We start from the raw sequence: 26,237 nt of genomic DNA on the forward strand, positions 1-26,237 counted from the left end.
GAACTATCTGGCACATAAGCCCTCCGCCTAATATGATATTAATTCTGCCATTCTGGAAGGAGGGAGGATGCACTAGATAATATTACAGGATGTCCAGGAAGGTGAAAGATATGAGAACCAGGGTATGGGAGGGAAAGGATGACTCACTCTAAACGTGGACAAGGGCCCGAGTCAGACTCTGTCAGTGGGTACCAGGTCACACGTAACAAGCCCTACTGACTCTGTGTGCTTTGGGTTCAGTGAGTCCAACAGACTGCACGAGGCACATGCAACAAGTGCTCAGTGGGTTTAATGAGGCAGTGGGCATCAACATGGACTTGTTATGACCAAAGCTAGTTAATATCCACAATGAGGTGAATAATTAACAAGTTCAAGCCTCATGCTGTGCAGCCTTTCATTTAAAAGATGAATTTCTTAGTACAGGTCTCTGCCATGACTGGAAGCACCTACTGTATACGCAAATGTGCTTACATATTTGCAATTATACAAGCAGAAGAGTCTGTGGGAACTGAGCAAGGGTACTAAAGAATATTGTCAAGTCCTAGCCTTGTCAAAGCCAGTATTACTTCAGACAAGTCATTAACTCTTGGTTAATTACTTTGTCTATAAAATCAGAGGGTTAAATCCTATAGTCCTTGCATTTGTGTGACCTTGCTTGTTAGCAGAGAACATGAAAAGTGTCTTAAATGGAATCTAAATTCAGAAATCAGTTGAGGGAACCAAAAATTTATTCCTTTGAATGGATCAATAAAAATATTTTTTTATGTATTGAGTGTACTACTATGTTAAGTGCTATAGGAAATAATTATATGCATGATCCCACACTTGAGCTCACAATCTAGAGGAAATATACATATTCATAAATATATCGAGGTGAGAAGATATCTCTGAATTTTTTCAAATAATATTCACACACATACACATGGAAAGTTTTCAAAAAGCTCAAGGAATGATGTATTATGAAAGAACTATAGAGGCCAGCACTGTGGTGTAGTGGGTAAAGCCACCATCTGTAATGCGAGCATCCCATATGGGTGCCAATTTGAGTCCTGGCTACTCCATTTCCAATCCAGTTGCTTGCTAATGCACCTGGGAAAGCAGCAGAAGATGGTCCAAGTGCTTGAGTTCCTGCATCCACGTAGGGGATCATGAGGAAGCTCCTGGCTCCTGGTTTCAGATCAGTACAGCTCTGGCCATTGTGGCCATTTGGGGAGTGAACCAGCAGATGGAAGGTGTCTCTCTCTGCCTTTCAAATAAATAACTAAATCTGCATAAAATTTTGAACGAATTTTAAAATTTTTACACCAAAATAAATTTCTTTTGAAATGTTTATTCACTTATTTTTATTCATTTGAAAGGGAGGGAGGGGGAGGGAGAGAGGAAGAAACAGAGAGAATATGAACCAACAGAGACAGAGAGAGATCTTCCATCTGTTGGTTCACTGCCCAAATGCCTGCAACAGCTAAGACTGAGCCAGGCCGAAGCCAGGAGCCTGGAATTCCATTTGGGTCTCCTACACAGGGACTGAAACACTTGAGTCACCCTTTGCTGCCTCTCAGGCTACACGAGGAAGAAGCTGGATAGGAAGCAGAATAACTGGAAGTTGAACTTGACTCTGATATGGGATGTGGGTATCCCAGGCAGTGGTTTAACCTTGCTGTACCACAATACCTGCCCCAAACTAATTTTTTAATTCTGTTTTTCCACAAACTTTGTTTTGAAGTATCCTAAAATTTTCTGCACGCAGTAAGAGTTTACAAGAATAGAGAGCAACTATCTGTAACCATTTATTTAAAAATATCATGTTGCATTCAGCCACTAGGTAACTGTAAATAGAATATGAGAGTCTATGGATTTCATAGATGATTTAGTAATATATTTCTAGTTTGTAACCTGGTAGCTTGTACAGTCTGATAGAATTCTCTTTTCCTATGTTGTACTTGTTTTTTCCATAGCCAACACTTCTAATACTTCTTTTGAAAGGCAAAGAGACAGAGAGCATGACAGATAGATACATAACGACAGATGGACAGAGAGAAAAGCTCCTCTTGCTGGTTCAGTCCTCAAATGCTGGCCATGGCAGGGGTTGGGCCAGTAATCCAATCCACATCTCTCACATGGATGGCAGGGACCCAAATATGTGAGCCATTACCTGCCGCCTGGCAGGGTGCGCATCAGCAGGAAGCTGGAGTGAGGAGTGGAGCCGGAACGTGAACCCAGACACTCTGCAATGCAATGCATGTGCCCCAACTGGAGGAGGGTTAACTGCTAGGCCAAATTCCTGCCCCCACTTCCAATACTTTTCTGATTTACAAACTTATGCAAGTGTATAATACTGTAATGGACAAAAAAAAGCATATTCCCCTCCACTGCTCAACCAAGAGTACCACAACACTGCCCCCAACATGTTGGCTTGCCATTCCCAACTCATCTTCCATTTTCGAGTAATTTAATTTAATATGTAAGGACTAGAATACATGACCCAGTTTAAGTACCTTTAATCCTGTATATTCTAAATATAGCAAATAGTTCATTTTAAGAAATTTAATATGAAGTACTTGAGAATTCTTCTTGGTACAGTGCTGTTAAACCATACTTAGTAATTAAGATATTAAAAACACATGCTCCCCAAAGCAAGCAGACATTGTATTTTTCAGGCTATTTAAGTAAAATGCTGGAAGATTTTTTTAAATGATAAGTGTTTTGGACTGTTTCAGCTAATTCCCTTTTACTTCCTGAAATAATGTTCAGCTCGACAGTATCTAACTCTGGTGTCTAAAAACTAACATTGTCTAGGGTCAGCATTGTGGTGCACAAGGCTACGCGTCTGGCTGCAGTGCCAGCATCCCACACGAGTGCTGGTTCGAGTTCCTGCTGCTCTAGTCCCAATCCAGCTCCCTGCTAATGCACCTGGGAAAGCAGTGGAAGATGGCCTGAGTGCTTGGGCCCCTGCACCCACGTGGGAGACCCGGAAGAAGCTCCTGGCTCCTGGCTTTAGATCAGCTCAGCTTCAGCCGTTGTGGCCATTTGGGGAGTGAACCAGTGGATGGAAGATTTTTTTTTCCTGTCTCTTGTTCTCTCTGTAACTCTATCTCTCAAATAAATAAATAAAATATTTAGAAAGAGGGGCCGGTGCTGTGGCACAGTGGATTAAAGCCCTGGTCTGAAGCGCGGGCATCCCATATGGGTGCTGGTTCTAGTCCCGGCTGCTCCTCTTCCTATCCAGCTCTCTGCTATGGCCTGGGAATGCAGTAGAAGATGGCCCAAGTCCTTGGGCCCCTGCAGAGAGACCCAGAAGAAGCTCCTGGATCCTGGCTTCGGATCGGCGCAGCTCCAGTCTTTGTGGCCATCTGGGGAGTGAACCAACAGATGGAAGACCTCTCTCTCTCTCTCTCTCTCTCTCCCTCTCCGCCTTTCCTCTGTGTAACTCAGACTTTCAAATAAATAAAATAAATCTTTAAAAAGAGTAACACTGTCCTTTTGAGTGAGAAGTCATTGGTTGGCTCTTAACATTGCAGATACTCTCTTTCTCTATTTTAAACACACACACACACACACACACTCACACACATATTTTGGTTCCATATAAAAATAGCAATTACCAGAGTTTTGTCAAGATATTTGTATGTGAAGAAGTGCGATAGACACAGTAACATAATTGCATTGGAAAGATCTCTTTGAAATCTGACTTTCAACAGGTTTTCCCCTCTATTTAGAAATTTTAAATCAATGTTGCCTATTCTAGCAAGCATTGAACTAAGTCAATGTTTTATGATTCTCACTGGCTTTATTGTGTGAAGAGTATGAGAACAGGTTACTTGAAGTGCTTTCTGTCATGCTTGAAATTCATTAGTTATTTTAAATCGTATGCTAAGGAATGTGCTGTGTACATCTCTGGCACTTAAAACTTTACTAATTATCTTACTAAACATTTTAACTTTGTTTCAAAAACTCAGGTCATCATTATACCAGGGTTTGTGAGGCATCTTGAGAAATATTTTTCTGATACCTACAGAGAGGGCTAGATACAAGTACAGACATTTCACTACCTGCTGTATATCTGATTTTTTACCATTTAACATCATTCTATGAATTAGAGGTATCGAATGGAAAGTGTCTCTGTGATCTATAACTGGAATCCAGGCCACAAAGTGGCACCTGGGTTTCTACACCATACAAGGTGGTGATTACTTCTCTCAGAATCTTCCCAGCTGAGACTTGGTAAACAATGCGCTAATCCTTCTTCACTGCTGATTTTACAGTTTTGGAGCATAGACATTCCTCTACTAGGTACTTGGAAATGGTTAGGCCACAGATGAGGGAGTTTTTGTTATCTGTACTCCCGTACATCTATTATTTCTGAAACTTGCCAGCAGGTGTGCCATGTTTTTATGGAAGTACGAGGAAAGAGCACAGGGAAGGAAATCATTCGCCCTGGGTTCTAGGTCAGGTTCCGCCACTGACTGTATGTGAACCGCTAGCCTTCTAGTGCTCAAAGGTTCTTCATCTGCTAAATGCAGGTTTAAATGCCTGCCTTGCTTTCCTCCCAGAGTCCTTGTGAAGTCAGATTTATCGAATGTACAGGAGAGATTTTTACAAATGAATTGTGCTATGTAAATCCAGGGCAGAATTACTGTCATTTATGTGGAGTCACATGGTGCCCTATATGGCCCTGGGTGAGGGAAACTTAGGTGTAATAAATGCAGAAGTGTTTTTATTATAAGATTCAGTGTTTTCCTAGTCAGATGAGAACAAGGCAGAGGAGCAGAAGAATGAGGTGAGGGAAGGGCAAGTTTAAGTTCCATCTGGCCAGGCTGGAAGCCTCGGGGGAAGGGAACGACCTCTGAAAAGATGAGAAGTTACAAAGTGAGAGGAGTGACCTGGGAACAGGGTGGCTTATGAAGAGTGGCAGAGTAGAGAATCAAGTCACAAGACCCGTTCACAAGAGGGTGCTGGCCTAAAGCCTGACCTCGAGCCACCAATCACGGAATCACAGGGTTGGAAGGAAGAGCCCATCTCGTCCACCCCCGCCCCCCATTCAGCAGGACGTGTCAACCATCCCAAACAGGTGAGACTTTATCCAACTTTGAATGAATAGCTCTGCATGGAATGGGCAGGTACTGATCGACTGCTCTGGCTTCCACTGTTTACAAATGGCAAGAAAACAATTTCTGGAATTTCATGTGAACTTGAACTTATATGGGGAAAATGATAAATGGCTGGATTTTCCTTGGGAACAAGCACTTCCATAGCAGTCTAAGGACTACTAAATTAGCACTAACTACACAGCTATCTCTAAAGAGAGCAACAATGTTCCCCAAAAAGCTGGCTTAGCAGATGACAGCCCACAGTGTCATATGGGGAAGGATGCACTGCGATCACTCTGAGAAATTGTGGACTCTGCCTTCCATGCAAGAGCCTGGGGAAGAATGACACTAAGCAAAACCAAAGTTGCTTCAGGAACAACAACAACAACATGATCCAGCAGATTCAGGAACAGACAATGAAAAGAGTTCAATCCCTCTCCCAATGCAAAGCAATAAATCCTCGCACAAATTAGAAACTGCAAAGGAAATAAAGCGGTCCTCATTTGCAGTCGTGGGAATGTTACACATGAACTCTGCCTTGGAAGGAGAGGGGAGGAAATTCCACACCTGCAGGCCTTCCCAGGAAAGGGGCCCGCGCCTGATCCTGAACCCATCCCCTCAAGGTTACACCATGGGACTGTCACTATGGAAATAATGCTACTTTAGTCCCTTAGTGAGTATATTATTTACAGGGCTATCAACAGCAACTATAATCTGAAAGGAGGCAGCTGAGAATTTCCAAGAAAGAAACTGAAGACGTTATTTTGGGATATGCTCATAAATGGCCTGGCTACATACAGCTCATGTGGATGAGCATATATGCACAGGTAGAGGAATGTATCCTTTTATTTATAGGTAAGTGTGTTGGGGGCATGCCCTTGTATTTTTTGAAAGATGCAGCATTAAGAAAGAGGTTCAGGAAAATAATTGCACTCCCAAATTCGCCATTCACTTACATGTGAATGCAGGCAAGTGAATTTGATTCTACTTCCCCATCACCAAAACTATAAGTCACTTTAGTCAGGCCTTCAGTGACTCCAGATGTTTGGCAGTGTACAGAAACAACATCTGTGTGATGGACTAACTTTTCTCCTGAACTCACTACAAGTTCTGGCAGCATGCCCACCCAGCATTTAATGGGTTCCTGCCTCAGTTTCCCTAGCTATAAAAAAGGATACAGATTATTTATCACTTACCTCCCAGGGAGAAGGGAGGATGAGATAATGTCCAAGAGGAACGAGTTCTTCAAAAGAATGATGCTGTGACAGTACTATATCTTATACAATTCTGAGCTGCATACGTTTTTCCTAAGCAATTTGTCTTTAGAACATGAAATCACTTTAAAATATGGCTAAAAGCTACACAAATACAACAGATTATCATTATCCCAACATCATCATCATAATACCTTTCTTGTTGATGGCTTCCCTAAAGAGTCTCACTTTCAGATTGAATCATGGCCAAAATATGAACTTTATTTAAGATCTGAAAAAAATGTGTTTTAGCCATGTAAAGCAACACCGATGAGAAAAAAGAAATCAGTGTGGGTGTTTGCAGCCCAACCAATTTTAACAGCTCAGCTGAAACAGGTAAAACTGGTCTATCAATGACAATTAATTGGCTGCTCAATGGTATTTGTATGGAAACTGGAAATGTTCACGGCCACAGGTAGGAGTAGTGAAATTTAATGATGACCTTTGTTACTATGACTCTCATATACTTTCCAACCTATAAGCTTTTGTAACTAAAACAAATAAGGAAAGGAAAATAAGGAAATAACATGGGAGCGGAAAGAAGAGATGCATTATAGGGATCTTCACATACATTAGATAGGCAGATATAGTGGAACTCCTTTTCAAACTCGTGCTGCCTATAGAGAAAATCTTCAACATAATCCTCTTAACTACCATTTAATGAGTGCCAGTCACGCTTGTGAAGTTATGTATATATTTGTGGCATGGTGGGTTAAACCGCCACCTGTGACACCGGCATATGGAGCACTGGTTCAAGTCCCAGCTACTCCTCTTTCAATCCAGCTCCCTACTAATGTGCCTGGGAAAGCAGCAGAAGATGGCCCAAATACTTGGCCCCCTGTCACCCGTGTGGGAGATGCCGATAGAGTTCCTGTCTCCTGGCTTCAGCCTGGTCTAGCACCAGCTGTTGCAGTCATTTAGGGAGTAAACCAGCAAATGGAAGATCTGTCTCCCTTCTTCTCTCTTTCTGACTCTCTCTGTCCCTCTGCTTGTGAAAAGAAATAAAAATAAATCTTTATAAAGAAAAATAAACGTAGAACAAATGGCGGGGGGCAGGGGGTAAGGCATCTGCTAGCTGCTGGATCACTCCCTAAAAGGCTACAGTAGCCAGGGCTAGGCCACACTGAAGCCAGGACACCGGAACTCCATCTTGGTCACCCATGTGAGTGGTAGGGGCTCAAGCACTTATACCATCATATGCTGTGTCTCAGGATGTTTTAGCATGATTGGAAGCACAGTAGCTGGTACTTGAACCAGCACTTGGATATAGGATATGGGCCTCTAAAGCAGTGGCTTAACCTGGTGAGCCACAACCCTGGCCCATTTGTGTGCATATTAACATACACACACACACTTTTGATGTCTCTATTAATACTACAGATGAGATAATTAAAACGCAGAGAGGGTAACTGATTTGTACAAGGTTATATATCTACTACGATCCATAACTCAATTCAAATCCACCTGAACCCCAAGCCCATACTCTTTCTATGACAGCCAAAACCTTTGGTAAAAAAAAAAATGTTTGCTCCAAGTATTTTTTAGTGACTGTAGCATCATTTATATAGAAGCCCGCATCTGATGCAGTGTTCCCTTCTTCTAGGGTGGGGTCCACCCACAGGTCTTTGATCAGATGCCTGCCTCTCCCTGGCTTGCCTTCACCTATTCCAAGCCTACTCATTGTTTACAGCAGCTATCAGCCCTGAGATCTTCCCATGAGCTTCGCCCACCAGCCCGAACTGATACACAGCAACCTCTTCAGGTGGTTCTCTACAGGCTGCCCTCTATCCTTACCACACCTCTTCCTGAGTGTGTGATTCCCTTCCAAAGCAGGCTGGGGGAAACAGAGGGCTCGGCTTTATTCGCACCCCTTAAGTCCAGGGTGCCTGGCTGAGCACACAGTAGGTATTCCATAAGGTTTGTTCTCTAAGGAGACCTGTTGACCGTATTTCTCCCGTAAGCTGAGGGAGACAGTGATGGATCCTTCGGTTTTGATCTCACCAGTGCTGAGGGCTACCTGACTGAGCGGAGCCACCCAGAAACATGTGATGTGAGATAATCTGTAGATCATTTGGAAGACAAAACCCACCTCTGTTCTCAGGGGAACCACATCACGCCCTCAGTGCAGCAGCAAGTTTTTACCAGGTCAGTGCTCCGGTCTTTTCAGAGGTGCACTTTGAAATAATCATAACCAGCCATCAACCAGGATTGACAGAACTTAGTGAGGTTGTGATCTCCCAAAAGGAAGGTCCTGTTATGTTAACGCTGTCATTATCATGTGTGCAGCAGCAACAATGATTTATTAAGCACTCACTGGGCACAGAGCACTTTATAGGGCACTGGAGGAGTTATACCCAAGCATGTTGTCAATACGTTCACAATGCAATTGCAGTGAAATGTACCATTCTAAGAAAGCCCTTTGAAACATTTTCAAAGAACCACAAAAATTTCACTGCTATACTGTGTATTTAAAAACAAAATCATTCCAATGCTTTCATACTGAAACCTTACTCCTTGCATAAAGATTTTAGTTTCATTAAGTTCCTCCTCAGCTACAAATAGAACTCAGTGATGCCAGGGCCCTCCTACTCATGGATTATGGGGCAGGAACACTGTCACTCTGACATATGGTGGCCTTTTTGGTGGCATTTTTTTATTGTGGCCACAAAGTAATCACAAACAGATGGTACAACTAACTTCTATTTATGTCTTGTTACTAAACTCCTTATGAGAGGACAAACTATGTGTACAGGTCAAGGAATCTGTGGGTGTCTCCGTGCACGGCAGTGAGTCAGAAGCTGGCAAGGGTGCAATGCAACTGGACCTCTGCTATCTTGCTGGTGGCAGTGAAAACTGATACATTCTCATTGGAAAACAATTTAGAGACACACATCGAAATGCTTGCATCCTTTGACCCCAGTAGCTCCAGTATTTTAAAAACTAAAAAGCTAAGTTCAGGAGGCAGCACTATGTTGGGAGAGGTAGCTTTGTTTATGGTGGCAAAAACTTGGAAACAAACTTGAATGTCCAAGAAAAACATACTGATTATGGTGAACACACCATGGAATACTGCATACGCATAAGGGGGTTAATATGAAGATTTGTGGCAATATCAAAAAGTATTGGCAATACACTACTAAGAATTTAAAGATCGCTTGTATACTTCCAATTATGTAACACATCTGTGTGCATGTGATTTTCTGCACAGATATTAGAACAGTACTAGTGGGTGTTTGGTATAGCAGGTAAGATGCTGGTTGGGATACCCACATTGCATATATGAGTGCCTGAGTTTGAGCCTCAGCTCTGCTTCCATTTCTAGCTTCCTGCTAATGTGAGCCCTGGGAGGCAGCTGGTGATGGCTCAAGTATTTGGGTCCTTGCCACCCACATGGGTGACCCAAGTTGACTTCTGGACTCCTGGCTTCAGTCTGCCATGGTGCCAGCTCTGCCAGGCATTTGGGGAGTGAACCAGCAGATGGAAGATCTCTTTCTGCCTTTCAAATAAAAGGAAAATAAATAAAAATGTAACACAAGAGACATGCAAAAATAAAAACTAGGATTGCGAGAAATAGTTCCCTCTCTTTAAAAAAAAAAGATATATCTATTTTATTTGATAGGCAGAGTGACAGAGAGGGAGGCAATAATGGCCAAGGCTGCGCCAAGATGAACCCAGGAGCCAGAAACTCCATCCAGGTCCCACATGGGTGCAGAGACCCAAGCACTAGGGCTATCCTCCATTGCTCTCCAAGGTGCATTAGCAGGGAACTGGATTGGAAGCAGAGCAGCCAGGACTGGAACCAGCACTTCAATATGGGATGCCAGCATTGCAAGCAGTGGCTTAACCTGTTGTTCCACAAAGCTGGCATATTCCCCCCTCTATTTTCCAAGTTTTCTCCATATGGCAAGATTTTCTCTATAATTTAAAAAGCAGGATGAACATTGAGAATCCGAAGTCCTTTGTAGCAGAGAGCTTCTTGGAAGAAAATGAAGGACAGTTGCCTTTCCTAAGGCCCAAGAATACAGTTTGAACAGTCAAAACCAGCCATCACTCCCTTTTTGGCAGTTTCCACTGGTGCTGGGTATACCACATACCTGGTTAATGTGCTTCAGTTTGTCAATAATTTGACTGACTACTGGCTCAGGACCCTTCATTTTCAGCTCGTGGAGGTTGAATTGATTTTTCATTCCATTCCTTGCTGCCTTCTGGCTGTATCTGTTAAAAGTAAAGATACAAAAAAGGTTTGTCAAAGAAAATCCCAAGCCCAGTGAGAGCTGACTGTAATCGGTACCAGCCAAGCAGACTGAAGGCTCCCTTCAGTGTTTTAAACCATGGGATTGACCGCACGGTGCAAAAGTACCCACTCCAGATACAGTGTGCAGTGTAGGATATTCATTCAGGAGGCTTTCTCAAGCCATTTGCAGCACGAAGTCTGCCTGCCAGCTTCTCTCTGTGTTCTCCATGAGGAGAAAGAACATTGGCTCAAAGGAAGATCTTTTTGTTAATAATAATAATAATAATTTGTTGGGACCAGCACTGTGGCGTAGCACGTGAAGCTGCCACCTGTACTGCCGGCATCCCATATGGGCACCGGTTCTAGTCCCGGCTGCTCCTCTTCTGATCCAGCTCTCTGCTGTGGCATGGGAAAGTGGTAGAAGATGGTTGAGTTCTTGGACCCCTGTACCAGTGTGGGAGACCTGGAAGAAGCTCCTGGCTCCTGGCTTTGGATCGGCACAATTACAGCCATTGCAGCCATCTGGGGAGTGAATCAGTGGATGGAAGATCTCTCTCTCACTCTCTCTGCCTCTGACTCTGCCTCTTTGTAACTCTGCCTTTCAAATACATAAATAAATCTTAAAATATTTTTTAAAAAGAAAATATGTGCTTGATATACACTTGTTTATTTGAGAGAGAGAGAGAGTGAGCTAGCTCTCACCTTCTGGCTCACTGCCAAGTCTGTCACGGCCAAGGTTAGACTGGGCTAGGCCAAAGCTAGGAGCCAGAAACTCCACCTAGGTCTCCCATATGGGTGGCAGGGATCCAAGCACTTGAGTCATCACTTGCTGTCTCTGAGAGTATGCATTAGTAGGAAGCTAGATCAGAAGTGGAGTTGGGACTGAAACTCAGGCATTCCAATATGGCATGTGGTTGTCCCAGGAGGTATTTTAACCACAGGGCCAAATGCCTGCCTCATTAAAGGAAGGTCTTAATGTGCTCCTACATGAGAAGCTTCAGATTTAAAGTTTCAAAGTATCATCAGTGTGCAAAAGGGGAGTGCTGGTAGATCTGCCTTTCAGGGTGGAGTTTTGCTCATTTCAACAGGGATAGTGACTTACAACTAAAGTAGTTCTTTTTGCTGTACCTATAGTTCCAGACCTCTACAGAGAGCTATTTCCCATTTTGCAAACCAAACACACAGAAACAAGAAACAGATTGATTTCTCCCTTTCTCTTTCATCATGTGCAAATAGCCCACCAGTAGGGAAAAAAGGTTTTGAGTACTTTTTGCCTTTCACCTCATCCTGATGACGGGAAAGTTTTCTTGAAGAAATGCGATGAGTCACAGTTCTTTTGCCCTCTTTATAAACCATTTTGTCAATTATACTACAGTAGCCAGGATTCAGGGCAAATTCATATTGAATTTTTAAATTTGATAGCCAGGTCATCCCAACTCCCACCTGCCACATACACACAGAGAGAGCTCCCATTTGTTGTTTCACTACCCAAATGCCTGCAACGGTCAAAGCCAGGAGCCAGAGAGTCCATCCAGGTCTCTCCCGTGTGTGGCAGGAACCCAGCTACCTCAGCCATCACACCTGCCTCCCTGTTTGTGCATTAGCAGGAAGCTGGGAGTGGGAGTGGAGCTGGGACTCAAACCCAGGTTCTCAGATATGGGATATGGGTTTACTAACCAGTACCTTAAACTTGAGACCAAACATCTGGCCCCTAAATTAATATTTTAACTACAAAAATAGTAATTCTCATTGTAATGAAATCCAACAGTACAGAAATAAAGCATCAAGCACAAGTTCTCCCATTAACTTATCTTTCTAAGAGAGAATATGGGTAACAGTCCCATTTACAAGTATATGATTGTACAGGCTTCCACACGCGTATACTAAATCATAACTGTAATCAAAAGTGAAATCATACAATACATGCTGATTTGCAACCTTTTTTAATCACTTAAATATATACCTGGGGCATGTTTCCATGTCAAAACAATTGAATTCATTCTAATATTTTGCTAATATATATGTAATTCTGCAGAGAACGTCCTTGTATACTGATTTTTACACACTTGCACCAATCTCTAAAGGATCAACTCCGGGAATTGCAGCAATTCATATTTCGAATCCCAAATTATGAAGTATGATGAAAAATATCACTGCATTTTTGCAAAGCACGTCACAAAGCAACCTTTATCACTCTGCTAATGTGAACTTGTCAATGACCCTGTGAGGCACACAAGGCATTATTGTTTTATTACTGAAAATTTCACAACTTTGGGAGATACTAATCTGATTCTGTTGATTGTCCTCCTCCATGATTTAATGCATCTGCTGATATTAAGGGAATGCTTTGAAAAACATACATGGTAGCAGAGGAGGTCAAAAAAATCGAGTTCTGACATTCATAATTAAAAGTCATCTTCTGAGAAGGAAAATATTTTGCAGTGAAAGAAGCTGAAGAGAGCATCTGATCACATTTCTTCTAAAGTTGTGTTCTAACATATTCAGCTTATTGAACTTTAAAAGTTAATTAGTGAATATACAGATCATAAACCATCAAATACCAATTGCCTTTGGGGGCTGTTCTGAAGAAATGTAAAGAAAGATTCCTTATCTGGTGGGAATAGGCCCACTGCCAGCCTCCTCTTTTATGTTCATATAATGCTATCTATTTAAATATCATGGACCTCTTGATGATACCACTAACTCCATCTTCCCTCTCGGATGCCTGAAGCGGAGACCCTATTGACAGATAAAGAGGTAAAGCTCATTATACGTCTTCTGAAATGAACTCTGGAAATGGGTCTCTAGAGAATTCTCCTTGGACTTGTTCATATCAAAGCTGGCTGGCCACTTTTATGCCCGCTGCTACAAGACAAGTGTCCTTCTGAAGCTTGTTATCTGCATTGCAATGGTGTAGAGACATCTGCCAACTTAGTGATTTTGCCCTGTCCTCCCTCTCCAGAACCTATTATAAATATTAAATCAAATTAGTCCCACAGCTGATCCCTTGTGGTCTTACTGTATCATTTTCTGCCATCCAGAAAATGCCCCTTTAGCTCTATTTTCTTTAAAATTTCTTATCTCCAAGCAGTAGATAAAGAATAAACATTGCAAGCTCTAAACTCTGTTCCCCAATCTCATGGGGACTTATTTAAAAAAAAAAAAAAAAGCTTTGGGTTTAAAAGCCTGCCGAACTTTTTGAAAGTTCAAATAGTATCCACTCTTCCACTGCATCCATGTGCTATTTAAATCCTCACAGGCCTCTAGTAAATTAAGCATGGTTTCTGGTTACAGAAGTGTTGGGAAGAGCTGACCTGCGGTTTAGACCTAAAACTTGCCTTTCTTTCATTTACTTCACAAAACAGTAAAAAAGAAAAAAAAAAGTACCGATCCAACTGATGCGGATAGTTGCCACAATTTACTGGCACTGTTTTAAAACCCTGTGTTTCTGCACTATCCATTAGGTATCTTAATACCTCTGCCCCAACTTCTGACATCTTTTCCAAAGTTTCTTGTCTCTTTTTCTCCTTAGCTGGATAAAATGGTAAACCAAATTTTAAAAGCAGTGAGTGTCAAGATGGAATAAAATGCAGATTAAGAGGGCAAAGTAGATCTGAATGTGTTGATAGGGAGCCCAGGCCAAGACATATTGTAACAGACATCACCAGCAGTGGTTAAGAATGTACAGTAGGAGTCTGTTTGTAATAAAAAATGGGTCTGCACATCCAGTCCAGGAGTTTCCCCTGATCCACGGTTTCATTGCCCACAGTCTCAGTTCCCTACCATCCAGCAGGGTTTGAAAATATGAAATGGAAAGTTACAGAAAGAAATCAGCAATTCATAAGTTGTAAATTGTGTGCTGTTCGGAAAAGCATGAAGAAATCTTGTACCATCCCACTGCATCCTGCCTGGGGTGTGAATCATCCCTTTGTCCAGCAGATCTACACTGCCTGCCCCCATCAAACACTAGGCCTGTCTCGGTTATCAGGTCAATTGTTGGAAGTACAGAGGGAGAGAGAGACAGACAGACAGACAGACAGATTCACATAACTTGTATTACAACCTATTGCTTTACATATCACATACATATCATCCTACTTTATGATTGGTTATTTTTGTGACTGTCTCACTGTGCCTAATTTATAAATTAAACTTTATCACTCATACGCGTGTTTAGGAGAAAAGTGTAATATTGTCGTGCCTCAGTGTCCAGGAGCCTCCCACGGATACCAACATCCAGAGAACACTTAAGCCCCTTATGTAAGTGGCATAGTACTTGCATACAACCTACGCATATCCTCCTGGACACTTTAAATGGATTCTAAGTTCCTTATAACCTCTCATGCAATGGAAATTCTATGGACATAGTTGTTACACTGTATTGTCAACTCTGATCACCACCCTGTACCTCAGACTGCCGGGCAGCGAATCTGTTTAAAGGCCAAAGAGAACGTCTAACGGAACAAAAACCCACAGTGAGGCTAACTCACACGCATCCCTCAGGGCCGCTAGGAAACCTCTCCTCTGCACACTGGCCCTCACGTGTCCTGTCTGAAAGGTGCTTTCTCCTGACACAATACGTAACGGTGCCAATATTCACGCTGTCACCCTGAGTTCCTTTAACCCTCACGCGCTCATCCTTGGCTCCCCAGCGTGACTGTCAGGTGCAACAGTTCCTCTGGTCTCTACTCTCCAGTGACGTAAGGACGCCGACTCAGGAAGGATGTAAATGCAGATGTAAATGATCACTAGCTCTCTCTCTCTCAAGACAGGGCCAGGAAGGGTGCTCTAGCTCTCATTCTCCTTGTCTGTAAACACCTAACTTCCTCCTCGCTGAACCACCGTGAGCCATCCGGACCTGTGTCTAAACATTATTACGGGCACTGCCCTGAGTTGTCTACACTGCTTGCAGCATGTTCCCTTGGCCAGTCCATGTGGTCTGTGAGGTCTTTGAAGGCAGAGTCCTGTCGCACCATTCTCTTTCACTTTATCTAAAGCCCCTCACGGTATTTCTACCAGCTATTAGTTATAGAGTGCTTCCTCTGCGCTAAGTACTGTTGCGAGCATTGATGAAAAAGAAAACATGCATCATCTCACTTAGTCCCCCTAACAGCCCTGTTATCAGCCCTTTTTGCAGATGAGGAAACTGAGGCACAGAGACGTCAGGTCACACAGCTAGTGTGTAACAGAGCTGGCTTGAACCTTGAGAGTCCATCTACAGCTTGCTGCTTCCGTAGAGATCACTGATGTTGGCAAAACCCCTTATACTTCCTCCCTACACCACTCCTCTATTGCTCCATAGTCTGAGACAGTCTACAAGGCTCCCCACGGTGCCTGCATCCAATGCTCTTTGGGCCTCTCAGCAGATTTCAGGGTTTGCCCTTTCAAAGCCTTTGAGGAGAATTCTGAATCTGGGGTTCCTTCTTTCAAGCAGAAATCCAGTGGTGTCAGGGTTCAGGGAAATAATTATATTATCCACAGATAAGGGGTTGAAGGTGGATAAAGAAACCATATCCCTCCCCCCAGCCCACAGGGCCATGCCACTAGAAGCTTCCCGAATCTCATAGGACAAAGAGGAAGACCCATGCAGAACGCTGCGCTGAATGTCTCCTTGCCTCCTTCACCTCGGCTACAGCAAAGCAACATATGTCAAGTGTTCCGGGAGCGGGGGTGGGGGGCGCGCATGGAACAGCCCCGCTCCTCCGAGCTTCGAGCCCAGAGGGGATTTGTTAGGAGTGTCTGTGTAGCTTTGAGTTAATTAGTTCGCTCAGCATTTCATTTGCACAGGCTCCCTCTGCAACAACTGGCACACGCAGTGCATGACAGGCCTTGAATGAGGACTGGGGCACCAGAGCCCCAGTTCTTACCCAAGCACTGTGCGGAGGGTGCCAGGAACGGAGACACTGGAGCCCCTCCCCCCCGGGGGGGTTTCCACGACGGGCTATCTGCTTCATAATATTCATGTGGGACAAACGTCACTGTCCCCCTGTCCAGCACACTGCTGCTTTCCTGATGTTCTCACACAGGGCTGGCAAAGAATACTGGCCAGCGGAGGAGGAAAAAAATAAACTGTGAGCAGGTTCCACTTCCACAATCATGTTTTCTCAACCGCACGTGTAACGCATGCGCTTAGCAGTGGCGTCTTTAAGCATTCCGTGCCCAGTCTTAGAAAGCCCTATTTGTGGAATCAAAGGGGGGGGGGGGGGGGGCTTCTGCTTGGGCAGATCACTTAGGGACTGGGGGCTGAGGAGGGAGTGGGGCGGGGGTGAGGGGGGGCGAACCTGTGTAAGAGCCACACAGAGAAAAGGAACCTCATTAAAACAGGACATCTGGGCATGCTTGTCTTGGGACAGCTGAAGCAAAGAGAGCACTTGTAGAAGAGGAATAGAATCAAACAAGCGTAAAATGGGCGATCTTTTCTTCCCGTTTCTGTGCTGGCTGAGGCTGCAAGGGCGCAGTGGAAGGAAAGCACCGAATTCAAGTGCAGACGAAACGGAGACCCGGACACGGACTCTTCTAGCAGTTCATGCTGTTAGGATCACATGCTCCCCCACTGACAAGCAATCTCTTTCTTTAAGCCACTTTCCTGATTTTTAACACTGCTAGTACTGATTCAGGACAAGCAGACCTAGAGAGAAAATCCACTTTCCTTCTTCCCCGAGGCATGAGAACGGTGGCAAGTGTCTGAGAGGGATTCTCAAAAGGACTAGTTCCTCACCAAAAAAAAAGAAAAAAAAAAAAGATTTCAAAAAAAGTTTCATTTGCTGCCAGCTTGTAGGAGGCTTAAAGAAAAAAAAATTGCTATGATTGCACATTCTCAGAGCGCCATCTTATGGAAAGACTGCAGTATTGCAAGGAATCCCTAACCCAAAGTGATTAGTTGGACTGTTTCCTTGGAAAGTACTCCAAGCCGCAATGATCACAGTGGAAAAACGGGATAATTTAAAGAACATACATTGCTTTAAAAACAAACTAGAACACAGAGCAGAAAAGCCATATTATTAAGAGGCCTAGGAAAATGTTCTGTTTTCTATCTGAGATGCTGTTTTAATTTACATAAATGCAGAGAAAAATAAAGCAAAGCTGAGATTTGTGAATCCATTTCATAAAGATGGGAACAATTTGCTTCATATTTATTTATGCAAAGAAAAATGTTTTGCACAGTTGTCAGCGTATCAGTAGCACTTCAGTGCAAATTTTAGCCAGGAGGGTACAGAAACAAATACAATCCCTTGGAATCTCAGGAAACCGGTTTCAGGACCCACACAGTGAACACCAAAATCCTCGGATGCTCAAGCATCTTCTATAAAATGGTGTGCTATGTGTATAGAGCCTACACAATACTCCCATATACTTTAAACCACCTTTAGATTACTTGTACATGCTAAATTTTTAAAGTTGTTATACTGTATCATTTAGGGAATAAGAAAAAAAGCCTGCATATGTTTAAGATGGAAATTATTGAAAAATTGGTTCTTGAACTGAAATTGATTAAATCTGTAGATGTGGAAGCCAAGGATATGGGAGACTGACTGGAAATCTACCATACTCCATGCAGTGTCTGTGTTCCCAAATAATAGCTCATCTGAAATTACACAAATAGAGTTCAGTAGGATGGAAGCAAACTCAGGAGAAACCAGGGGGCTCTCATAGTGGACATTAGCTACCTGAGGGAGTAAGTACAATTAGAATCCATTATTAACCCAGTTTCAAACCTTACTCTTATGAGGGACTAAGAGTTTGGCTTTTGAATGTAATCAAGAAGTCACTTAAACCCAGGGAGGCAAAGAAGGTTTTCAAGGTGGTGAGGAAACCCTGAGAAGTTGGTTGCAGTCCCCCAGCAGAGAGGGGCACAGAAGAGAGAAAACACCTGGCGACCACCCGCATGTTAGCCTGAAGAAGCAAATTCTGCAGGCAGCCTGGAAATACAAACAGCAGAAAGTGAGTATTCTGAGAACTGTGGGACAGCCAGAGCCCAGTGTGCAGGCGAGCTGGTGAGAGCAGACGATGGCAGTCAGGATCCCAGGCCCAGGCGGCTGAGACTGGCAGAAGGCCCTGTGATGGGTGTCCCTGAGGGCAAGAAACCAATGCGGAAAGGCCTCCATCCATGCATAATTCTTACAAAACCGGACAACTAAAAAGATGTAATTCAGAGCTCAATGACGAGAGGAGGGGAACGGAGTAACACAGCAAGGAGTAATAGGGATTTTAGTGTTCAGTCACCCCCAAATCATTCATGAAGTCCATCCAGTCCAGAGAACTATGACCAGATGTTTTCTTGGAGTTAAACCAAAATGAAAGGATCTTTATATGTTTTAGGTGAATTTTTGTAGCCTCCCCCCCGCCCCTTTGAGAGTCAGAGAGAGAAAAGGAGTTCCGCCTATGTGTTCACCCCCCAAATGCTCACAAGGGCCAGGGCTTGGACCCAAATACTTGAGCCATGACAGCTCTCTCCCAGGGTACACATTCACAGGAAGCTGCCATCAGAAGCAGAGTGGGCACTCAAATCCACGCACTCCAATACGGGCTGTGGGCTTCCCAAACAATATCTTTCTTTTTTTTTTTTTTTAACAGGCAGAGTGGACAGTGAGAGAGAGAGACAGAGAGAAAGGTCTTCCTTTGCCGTTGGTTCACCCTCCAATGGCCGCTGTGGCCGGCGCGCTGCGGCCGGCGCACCGCGCTGATCCGATGGCAGGAGCCAGGAGCCAGGTGCTTTTCCTGGTCTCCCATGGGGTGCAGGGCCCAAGCACCTGGGCCATCCTCCACTGCACTCCCTGGCCACAGCAGAGAGCTGGCCTGGAAGAGGGGCAACCGGGACAGAATCCGGTGCCCCAACCGGGACTAGAACCCGGGGTGCCGGCGCCGCTAGGCGGAGGATTAGCCTAGTGAGCCGCGGCGCCGGCCTCCCAAACAATATCTTAACCAATACAGCAAATGGGCACCCATTAAATTAGATTTTAGCTCATGAAATTAGGAGAGTTCAAAAGGACCTTTGAAGTCTAATGGAGTTCAATGCCTTTTCTTACAGATGGGCGCATTGGGGCTCAGAGAGGCCCAGCACACTCTTATTGGCATCATTGCTAGTGCCAAAACAAGGGGACAAACAACTGGTCACATACCTCAACAATCTGTCAGGGCACTGGATGAGCATAACTGATATTCAAAATAATCACCAATTACTGTTTAAGGGATGAAACTCAGTTTGGTACACACAGTTTACAGAGGCAGCAAGAATATCATTCGTTTTTGAAAGGCTGAGTCATGTGAAAAGAGCATTGGCCTTGGAGTCAGAGATACAGGTTCCGAAGTTGGTTGTACCACCCACTATGTGACATTTTTTAAAAGAGAGAGAGCGAGAGAGAGCGAGAGAGAGAGCGAGCGAGGTCCTCTAACTCATGTTTGACTCCCCAGATGTCCATGCTGGCCAAGTTGTACCAGGCTGAAGCCAGGAGCCCAGAACTCAATCCAAGTTTTGGGGACCCAAGTACTTGAGCCATCACCTGCTGACTTCCAGGGAACACATAAGCAGGAAGCTGGAGTTGGAAGTGGAGTCAGAATTTGAACCCAGACCCTCCAATATGGGACATGGGTATTTTAACTGGCATCTTAATGGTTAGGCCAAAAGCCCACCATACTGTGTAACTTTTTAAAATTTTACTTATTTCTTTTCATTTTACTTGAAAGGCAGAGCAGTAGAACAAGAGAAAGAGAGATCTTCCCTCTGTAGGTTCACTCCCCAAACGCCTGCAATAGCCAGGGCTGGGCCAGGCCAAAGCCAGGAGCCAGAAACTCCACGTGGATCTCTCATGTGGGTGGCATGGACCCAAGCACTGGAGCTGCCATCTGCTGCCCCCTGCGGTGCATTAGCAGGGAACTGCAGCAGAAGTGGAGGGACTGGGACTCCAATGGCCATTCTGATAGAGGATGTAGACAAGCCACTCACTGCAGTGCAATGTCTACCCAATACCGTGTGACTTCTGAGAAGTAATTAAACCTTGCTGAGCTTGAGTTTCCTCTTCAGAAAAGTGGGCAAATGCTACCTGCATTGCCTCAAGGATTGGCTGATATCACAAAGGTGAGTAAATTGGGCCAACTTAGACAAACGGGCTTAGAACAGCGCTCAGCAAGAAGCAAGGTCCATAGGAGGGCTGTCACTATGCGAAGGTACCAAACACAATGCCTGGCATGCAGTGGGCATTCAGTAGCTGCTATTTGACCAAGTTTTCTGAGAGCAGACAAATAAAGCTTGCAGTAAATAATGAGGTTAAATCCCCACCTTGAGGGAACTTCAGACCCCGAACAGTCTTGGTTGTCTTCAGCATGGTCCTCGGTAAAGTGTAGGTGGAGGCAGGGGTGGGAATAGTTTAGAGTGAGGACAAATGGGCAGGACAAAGGCACTGGCACTTTGCCTGGGCATTACCATCAAGCAGTCCTGTAGAGCAGCTGGCTCTGAGCAGTTAGGCCTAGTTGAATGGGCTGCTTGAGCAGAGATGCTCGCACGAATCTTCCAGGGTTCAGGGGAGAACTTAGTCAACAGGCCTCCCAAGGGTCCACAATCAATTTCAGCACACACAAGAACTCATCATCCACCTGTGGCCCAGGGGGCAGCCCTCCAAGTTTCCCAAGCCATCACCTTCGGGCGTCAGAGGCCTGTTCCACTCCTCATGCCTTCTGCAGTTCGTATCTCATCTCTCAGCGACAGAGCATATCCTGCTGCCATTTTGCCTAACTGTCCCAAATCATGAACTAGATGGCTCTTGAAAACACCCACCCGCTTTTTCAAATCTCTCCCGCCTCCCCAAGAATGCGGCTGTTTGCCTCAGACCCCTGCCAGATCCACAACAAACAACCACTCGTTGATGTGGTGACCTTCAAAATGCAGAACAGGAGCCCCCAAGTCCGCGTGCAGTCACAGGTCATTGCTCTTAGAGCATGTTGGGAGGGAGGCAAGTGTGAGGGCGGGTGCCGTCGGACCTGGGGACATTTTTCTTGTGTTACACTGACCTATCTGTGGTGGTGCAAAGGAAAGGCTCCTTGGAGTTGCTTTGCATGTCCCGTTGAACTCCAGTTAATGAACTGCCAGAGATCATGAACAAAGGACAAACTGTTTTCGTATAATGCGCACTGCAGAAATACGTTAACAAAAGCTAAATGTTCCTGTCATTGTTTTTCTGTCAACCCCTTTGCTCTTAGCCACACTCAGCTGCAGGCCTGAGAACCTTCAACCTGCAGGATTAGGCCTACTTCAATGGTGACAAAGGCAGGGAAGTGTTAGCTTAGGTGACTCACCTGCCAGGCCCCAGGCTCTGGAATTAATATTGCTTCTCAAAGCCATTGTTTTAGCTTTTTAAGAGTGAGCTCCAGGTGTTCAGGCAGTCATGTTTCTGTGGGCTGTACAAATTAAACTCTGACCCATTGTCCTTGTTTGTAACCATCTCTGGGTCTATTGCCTCACCTGGTACATGGCACACAGTAGGTACTCAATAAATGTCCTTCCCACAATGCTCAGCTTATGTGGAAGAGACCTTGACCTAATCTGCCTAGCCCTAGTTAACCTGTTCCTCCTAAGGCCTTTTGCCCAAATATGCAGCCATTGACTGGGGACCTGCCTGATCCTGCACTTGTCGTCTGGGCCCTGCCGGGTAAACCTGCCATTGCGGCCCAGCCCACTTTAGAAACCAATGGCCGAGTTCCTACCCTTTGTCCCACCAAAAATCATCATTCAGGGGGTACAACACATCCCACCCAGGCCAGCCTGTGAGGCCCAAGCCCCATTCCTTCCAGCCTCGGTCCCATCCCCTTGAACCCATCATCAGTGGGCTCCCACACTGACCCACCTAATGAAACCCCTGTGAGCAGTGTCAATTTGCATTACCAACTCTTTTCTAATATAATCTTGGCCTACTTCTGGGAATTAGTAAGATTGTACTGTTGTAAAAACAAACCTAAGACTTTTTTTTTTTATATTTACTATAGCTCAAGGCAGCAACCTTGAAAGGATTTCCAATCAGATGATGAGGTTTCTAGGTTCCAAGAAAGTATTTGCTGTCTTCCATCAGGAACAGAGCCAACGGAGAGCAAATGCTCTCTATGCCACACTCACTTGGTAAGCTTCCATATAACCGCGGCTTAGCCACAGAACTCTGGCGGTTGGAGGTGCTAAATTTTCCAGTATTCTGCCCCGCTCACCCCAATTTGGACTTTGTTGACCGGATCCCAGTTTGGGCTTTGGCAAATCTGGTCTTCAGAAAATGCAGCATTCAACTGATGATTTCCAATTTCTCCAAATTTTGGTATATCTGCATATACCTAGTGAGGTCTCTTGGGGACAGAATGCAAATCTATACGTGAGATTCATTTCTGTTTCATATATACTGTACACAGAGAGCCTGAAGGTCATTTTACACGATATTTCTTTTTAACATGCCTGCTTTTTGACTGTGAGCAGTTGAAGCATGTCAGTACTCAAAATGTTCCGGAGTTTGAAGCCTTTTGGATTGTTAGGGTTTGAGATCAGGGATGTTCAACCTCTACTTCATGATCCATTGACAGATACACTAACTTACATCATAACACTGCCATCATAAGAAGGCTACCAGGAGGGAGATGGAACTACCAAGACTATGGTAATTTAGTGTTAGCTTTGTCCAAGAACCCTGAAAAGTCTTGTCTGCAGAAAGTGGAACTGCCATTTGTATTGTCTTCTCTTAAAGTCATTCCCAGAGTGCCAGAACCAAGGCTGTGGTCACAGCCCAGAAGTAGAAACACACTTAGCCAGCCCTTGCCTGGTACAAGAGAGCCCAACGGAGGGCTTGGGCAAAGACCCTAGAACAGGGGAAAGAGGCAATCCCTGGCAGTACCCAGAGAGACAACATCTGTGCCCTCCACAGGCCCACACCTGGCACTGCCACTAGCTAGTTGCCAGCAGTACAATAAAGCTGAAGAATGACAAAGAGAAGGAAAGGTGAATGACAGTATACACTGCACCCACTCCAACTGCTCTAGCAGCTAGCTGCAGGTGCCCTCGGCGGCTCCACTCTTTGCACCTGCTCTCCTGCTGGAACAAGTGGTCTATTGTGTGAGGCTGTACACATGGAGGTGCTAAGCAAACAAGAAATGACTCTCCTATCATAAACTAGATGGGATTCCAGGAAAACTTTACTAAGCCAAATAAAAGTGATTGTAAAGCACTTGGTAAAATATAAACTGCTACATAAATACTTGATAAAAGCTCATGGCAATGCACACAAGGACACCTGGGTCAAAAATTACCCAAGCTTTCTAGCCCAGAGGGTCTTGAAAAGAGTGCAAATTGTCTTCTTGCCTCGGATTTTTTCAGCCACTTTGTATTCCTCTGCTCTTACCTGCCCTTCAGCCCCCAGCACTTCTCTAGATGCATCTCGTCTGTCACTGATGCTCTGTCTCTCCGGTTAGAGGGCTTCTAATTTTCATTCTGGGCAGATGTGTCAAATATTATTTGGAGCCACAGACATGGAATTCCATTTCTTTTAGCTCAGAAGCCCCATTGGAGTTATGTGGCGCTGTGGGGGAGCCATTTTATTGCAGATTTAATTATGGGACTCTCACCCCAAACTCTCCAATATCAGGAACAGAGCAACTCTGACAACATCTCAAACAGCAACCCCCTCCCACCCTCACCCCTGCTCTCCTGCAGCCCCAGTGATACCTGGAAGAGTCAAATGAAAATGCTCACTGCTGGCCTAATAAGGATGGTTACACCCTGGGGCTCTTTTTGAATCATTTTCACTTTGGTCTATTTGTGAAGCCATTAGGGAAAGAACTGGAAATTCAAAGTCATTAAGTTGGCTTTATGGTATTCTTCTACCTTTTGGACTCCATTCTCCCCTCACCTTCCCAAAAATATCCTTATTATAGGAGCCCACAGACTGTTAGAGAGGGAAAGGGTTTTAGAGATCATTTTGTCAAATTCCCTCATTTTAAAAGTAAAGGAAAAGAATGAAGGGCAGTAACTTGCCCAAGGTCACACAAGTTCATGATAGTTAGGACCCTGGCTGGACTGTGAGTTTAGGGCTAAAGGTAGGTGTATCCTTTTCCATGGGTTCCAAAGCTCCAAAGAGGATACACAGGCAATGGTTTTGTTATGAGAACTCTGTGTGTAGAGGAGACTGCATGTAGGGGTAGGCTCAGAGGAGGTGAAAGTCATCTTCTAGCAAGGGGCAGGAGTAGCTCACAGGGAAGGGAGACCTTTCTTCTGGCAAGTGATATTTGGATATGTATAACATCATCTGCAGGCCATGCACAATTATCTACTTAAAAATTAGCCTGCTAGGGGCGGCATTGTGGCACAGTGGGTTAAAGCCCCAGCCTGCAGTGCCGGCATCCCATGTGCATGCCAGTTTGAGTTCCATCTGCTCTTCTTCCAACCCAGCTCCCTATTAATAGACCTGGGAAAGCAGTAGAAGATGGCCCAACTCCTTGGGCCCCTGCACTCATGTGGGAGACCTGGAAGACGCTCCTGGCTCCTGGCTTCAGATCAGTGCAGCTCTGGCTGTTGTGGTCCTTTGGGGAGTGAACTAGAAGAATGGAAGATCTCTCTCTCTGGCTCTACCTCTCTCTGTAACTCTTTTTCAAATAAATAAAAATAACTCTTTAAAAAATTAGCCTGCTATAGATCTATTGAATTTCAAGTCTCACATGTGGTTTCCTTGGTAGGGCCAGACCAAATGGTTTCACTGGCCCTACATGGCCTGTGGGCTGGATGCTTCATACCCCTGCTAGGGGGAAGAGCTCCTTCTCTCAAGAGTTGCCACGTGACAGCTTTGAGACGATGTGAGAGCAGAGAGGCAAGAAAGGTAGTGCTGCTAGTCTAGTCTGTGTGGGCCTAGACCAGGAGTTAACAAGAAAAGGGTAGGAGACAGGACTTAGCAGCACAGGTTAGAGAAAAGCTAGATGCATGACTTCTTCCAGGTGTGCTGAACGAGAGATTAAAGCAAGCTTATGCCCAAATTTCCCATCAAGAATGGGGTCATGGTAGGAGGGCTAGGAACCCTAAGGGATAGAAGCTAGGCACTGGACAAGGCAGGGCAGCACAGTGCAAAAGGGCATGGACTGGGGAATCCCATCTCTCCGGCTTCCTAGTGCTGTTGCCTTTGGGAGTTCTAAACTCATCAGTAAAATCAGAAAAATGGGAGTGATACTAACATCTACCTCAAAAGACTGCTCCGAGAATTCATTCTGTTCACATAAAGTGTCCAGGACAGCACCCAGTTCATGGTAATACACCATGGGAGGCTTAGCTATCATTATCATGAACCAGCTCTACTGGTTTGGTCCTGCTTTCTGAAGTTTCCCTGCCTCTGGGGTGGCAGAGGGGCAGGGTGCAGCATGCTTTGGGGAGGAAAAGGCAGTCAGAGTTAAAAAGTGAGGACAGATAAACCAGCAAAATAAGTAAGCTGTAGATCCCCCAGCTCTCCTCTGCCCCTCCAAAGTAAATCCCCCATCGTGGCTTCTCTGCCCCATATGTAGTAACAGCTAGAGTCACAGGGCCAGTAAGTTTGCCCGGGACTGAGGGCTTTCCTCGGACCTAGGACTGTCTGTACCAAGGTTGGAAAGTCCCAGGCAAATTGCAAACACTGGCTCACCATGGGGACCAGACAGAGGGTGTCTGCTGCTTGAGATTAT

General features: G+C 44.7%; 1 protein-coding gene across 1 annotated transcript in view; it reads right to left on the reverse strand.

Annotated features, from left to right (window-relative positions):
* GPC3 (glypican 3) overlaps positions 1-26,237 on the reverse strand; it is a 455,320-nt gene that overhangs the window by 116,019 nt on the left and 313,064 nt on the right. The window contains exon 6 of the mRNA XM_002720303.5: positions 10,435-10,555. Coding sequence (XP_002720349.1) covers positions 10,435-10,555 — 121 coding nt within the window. The remainder of the gene's footprint in view (positions 1-10,434; positions 10,556-26,237) is intronic.

The sequence above is a fragment of the Oryctolagus cuniculus genome, chromosome X, assembly GCF_964237555.1.
Source record: "Oryctolagus cuniculus chromosome X, mOryCun1.1, whole genome shotgun sequence".
Taxonomy (NCBI): Eukaryota; Metazoa; Chordata; class Mammalia; order Lagomorpha; family Leporidae; genus Oryctolagus; species Oryctolagus cuniculus.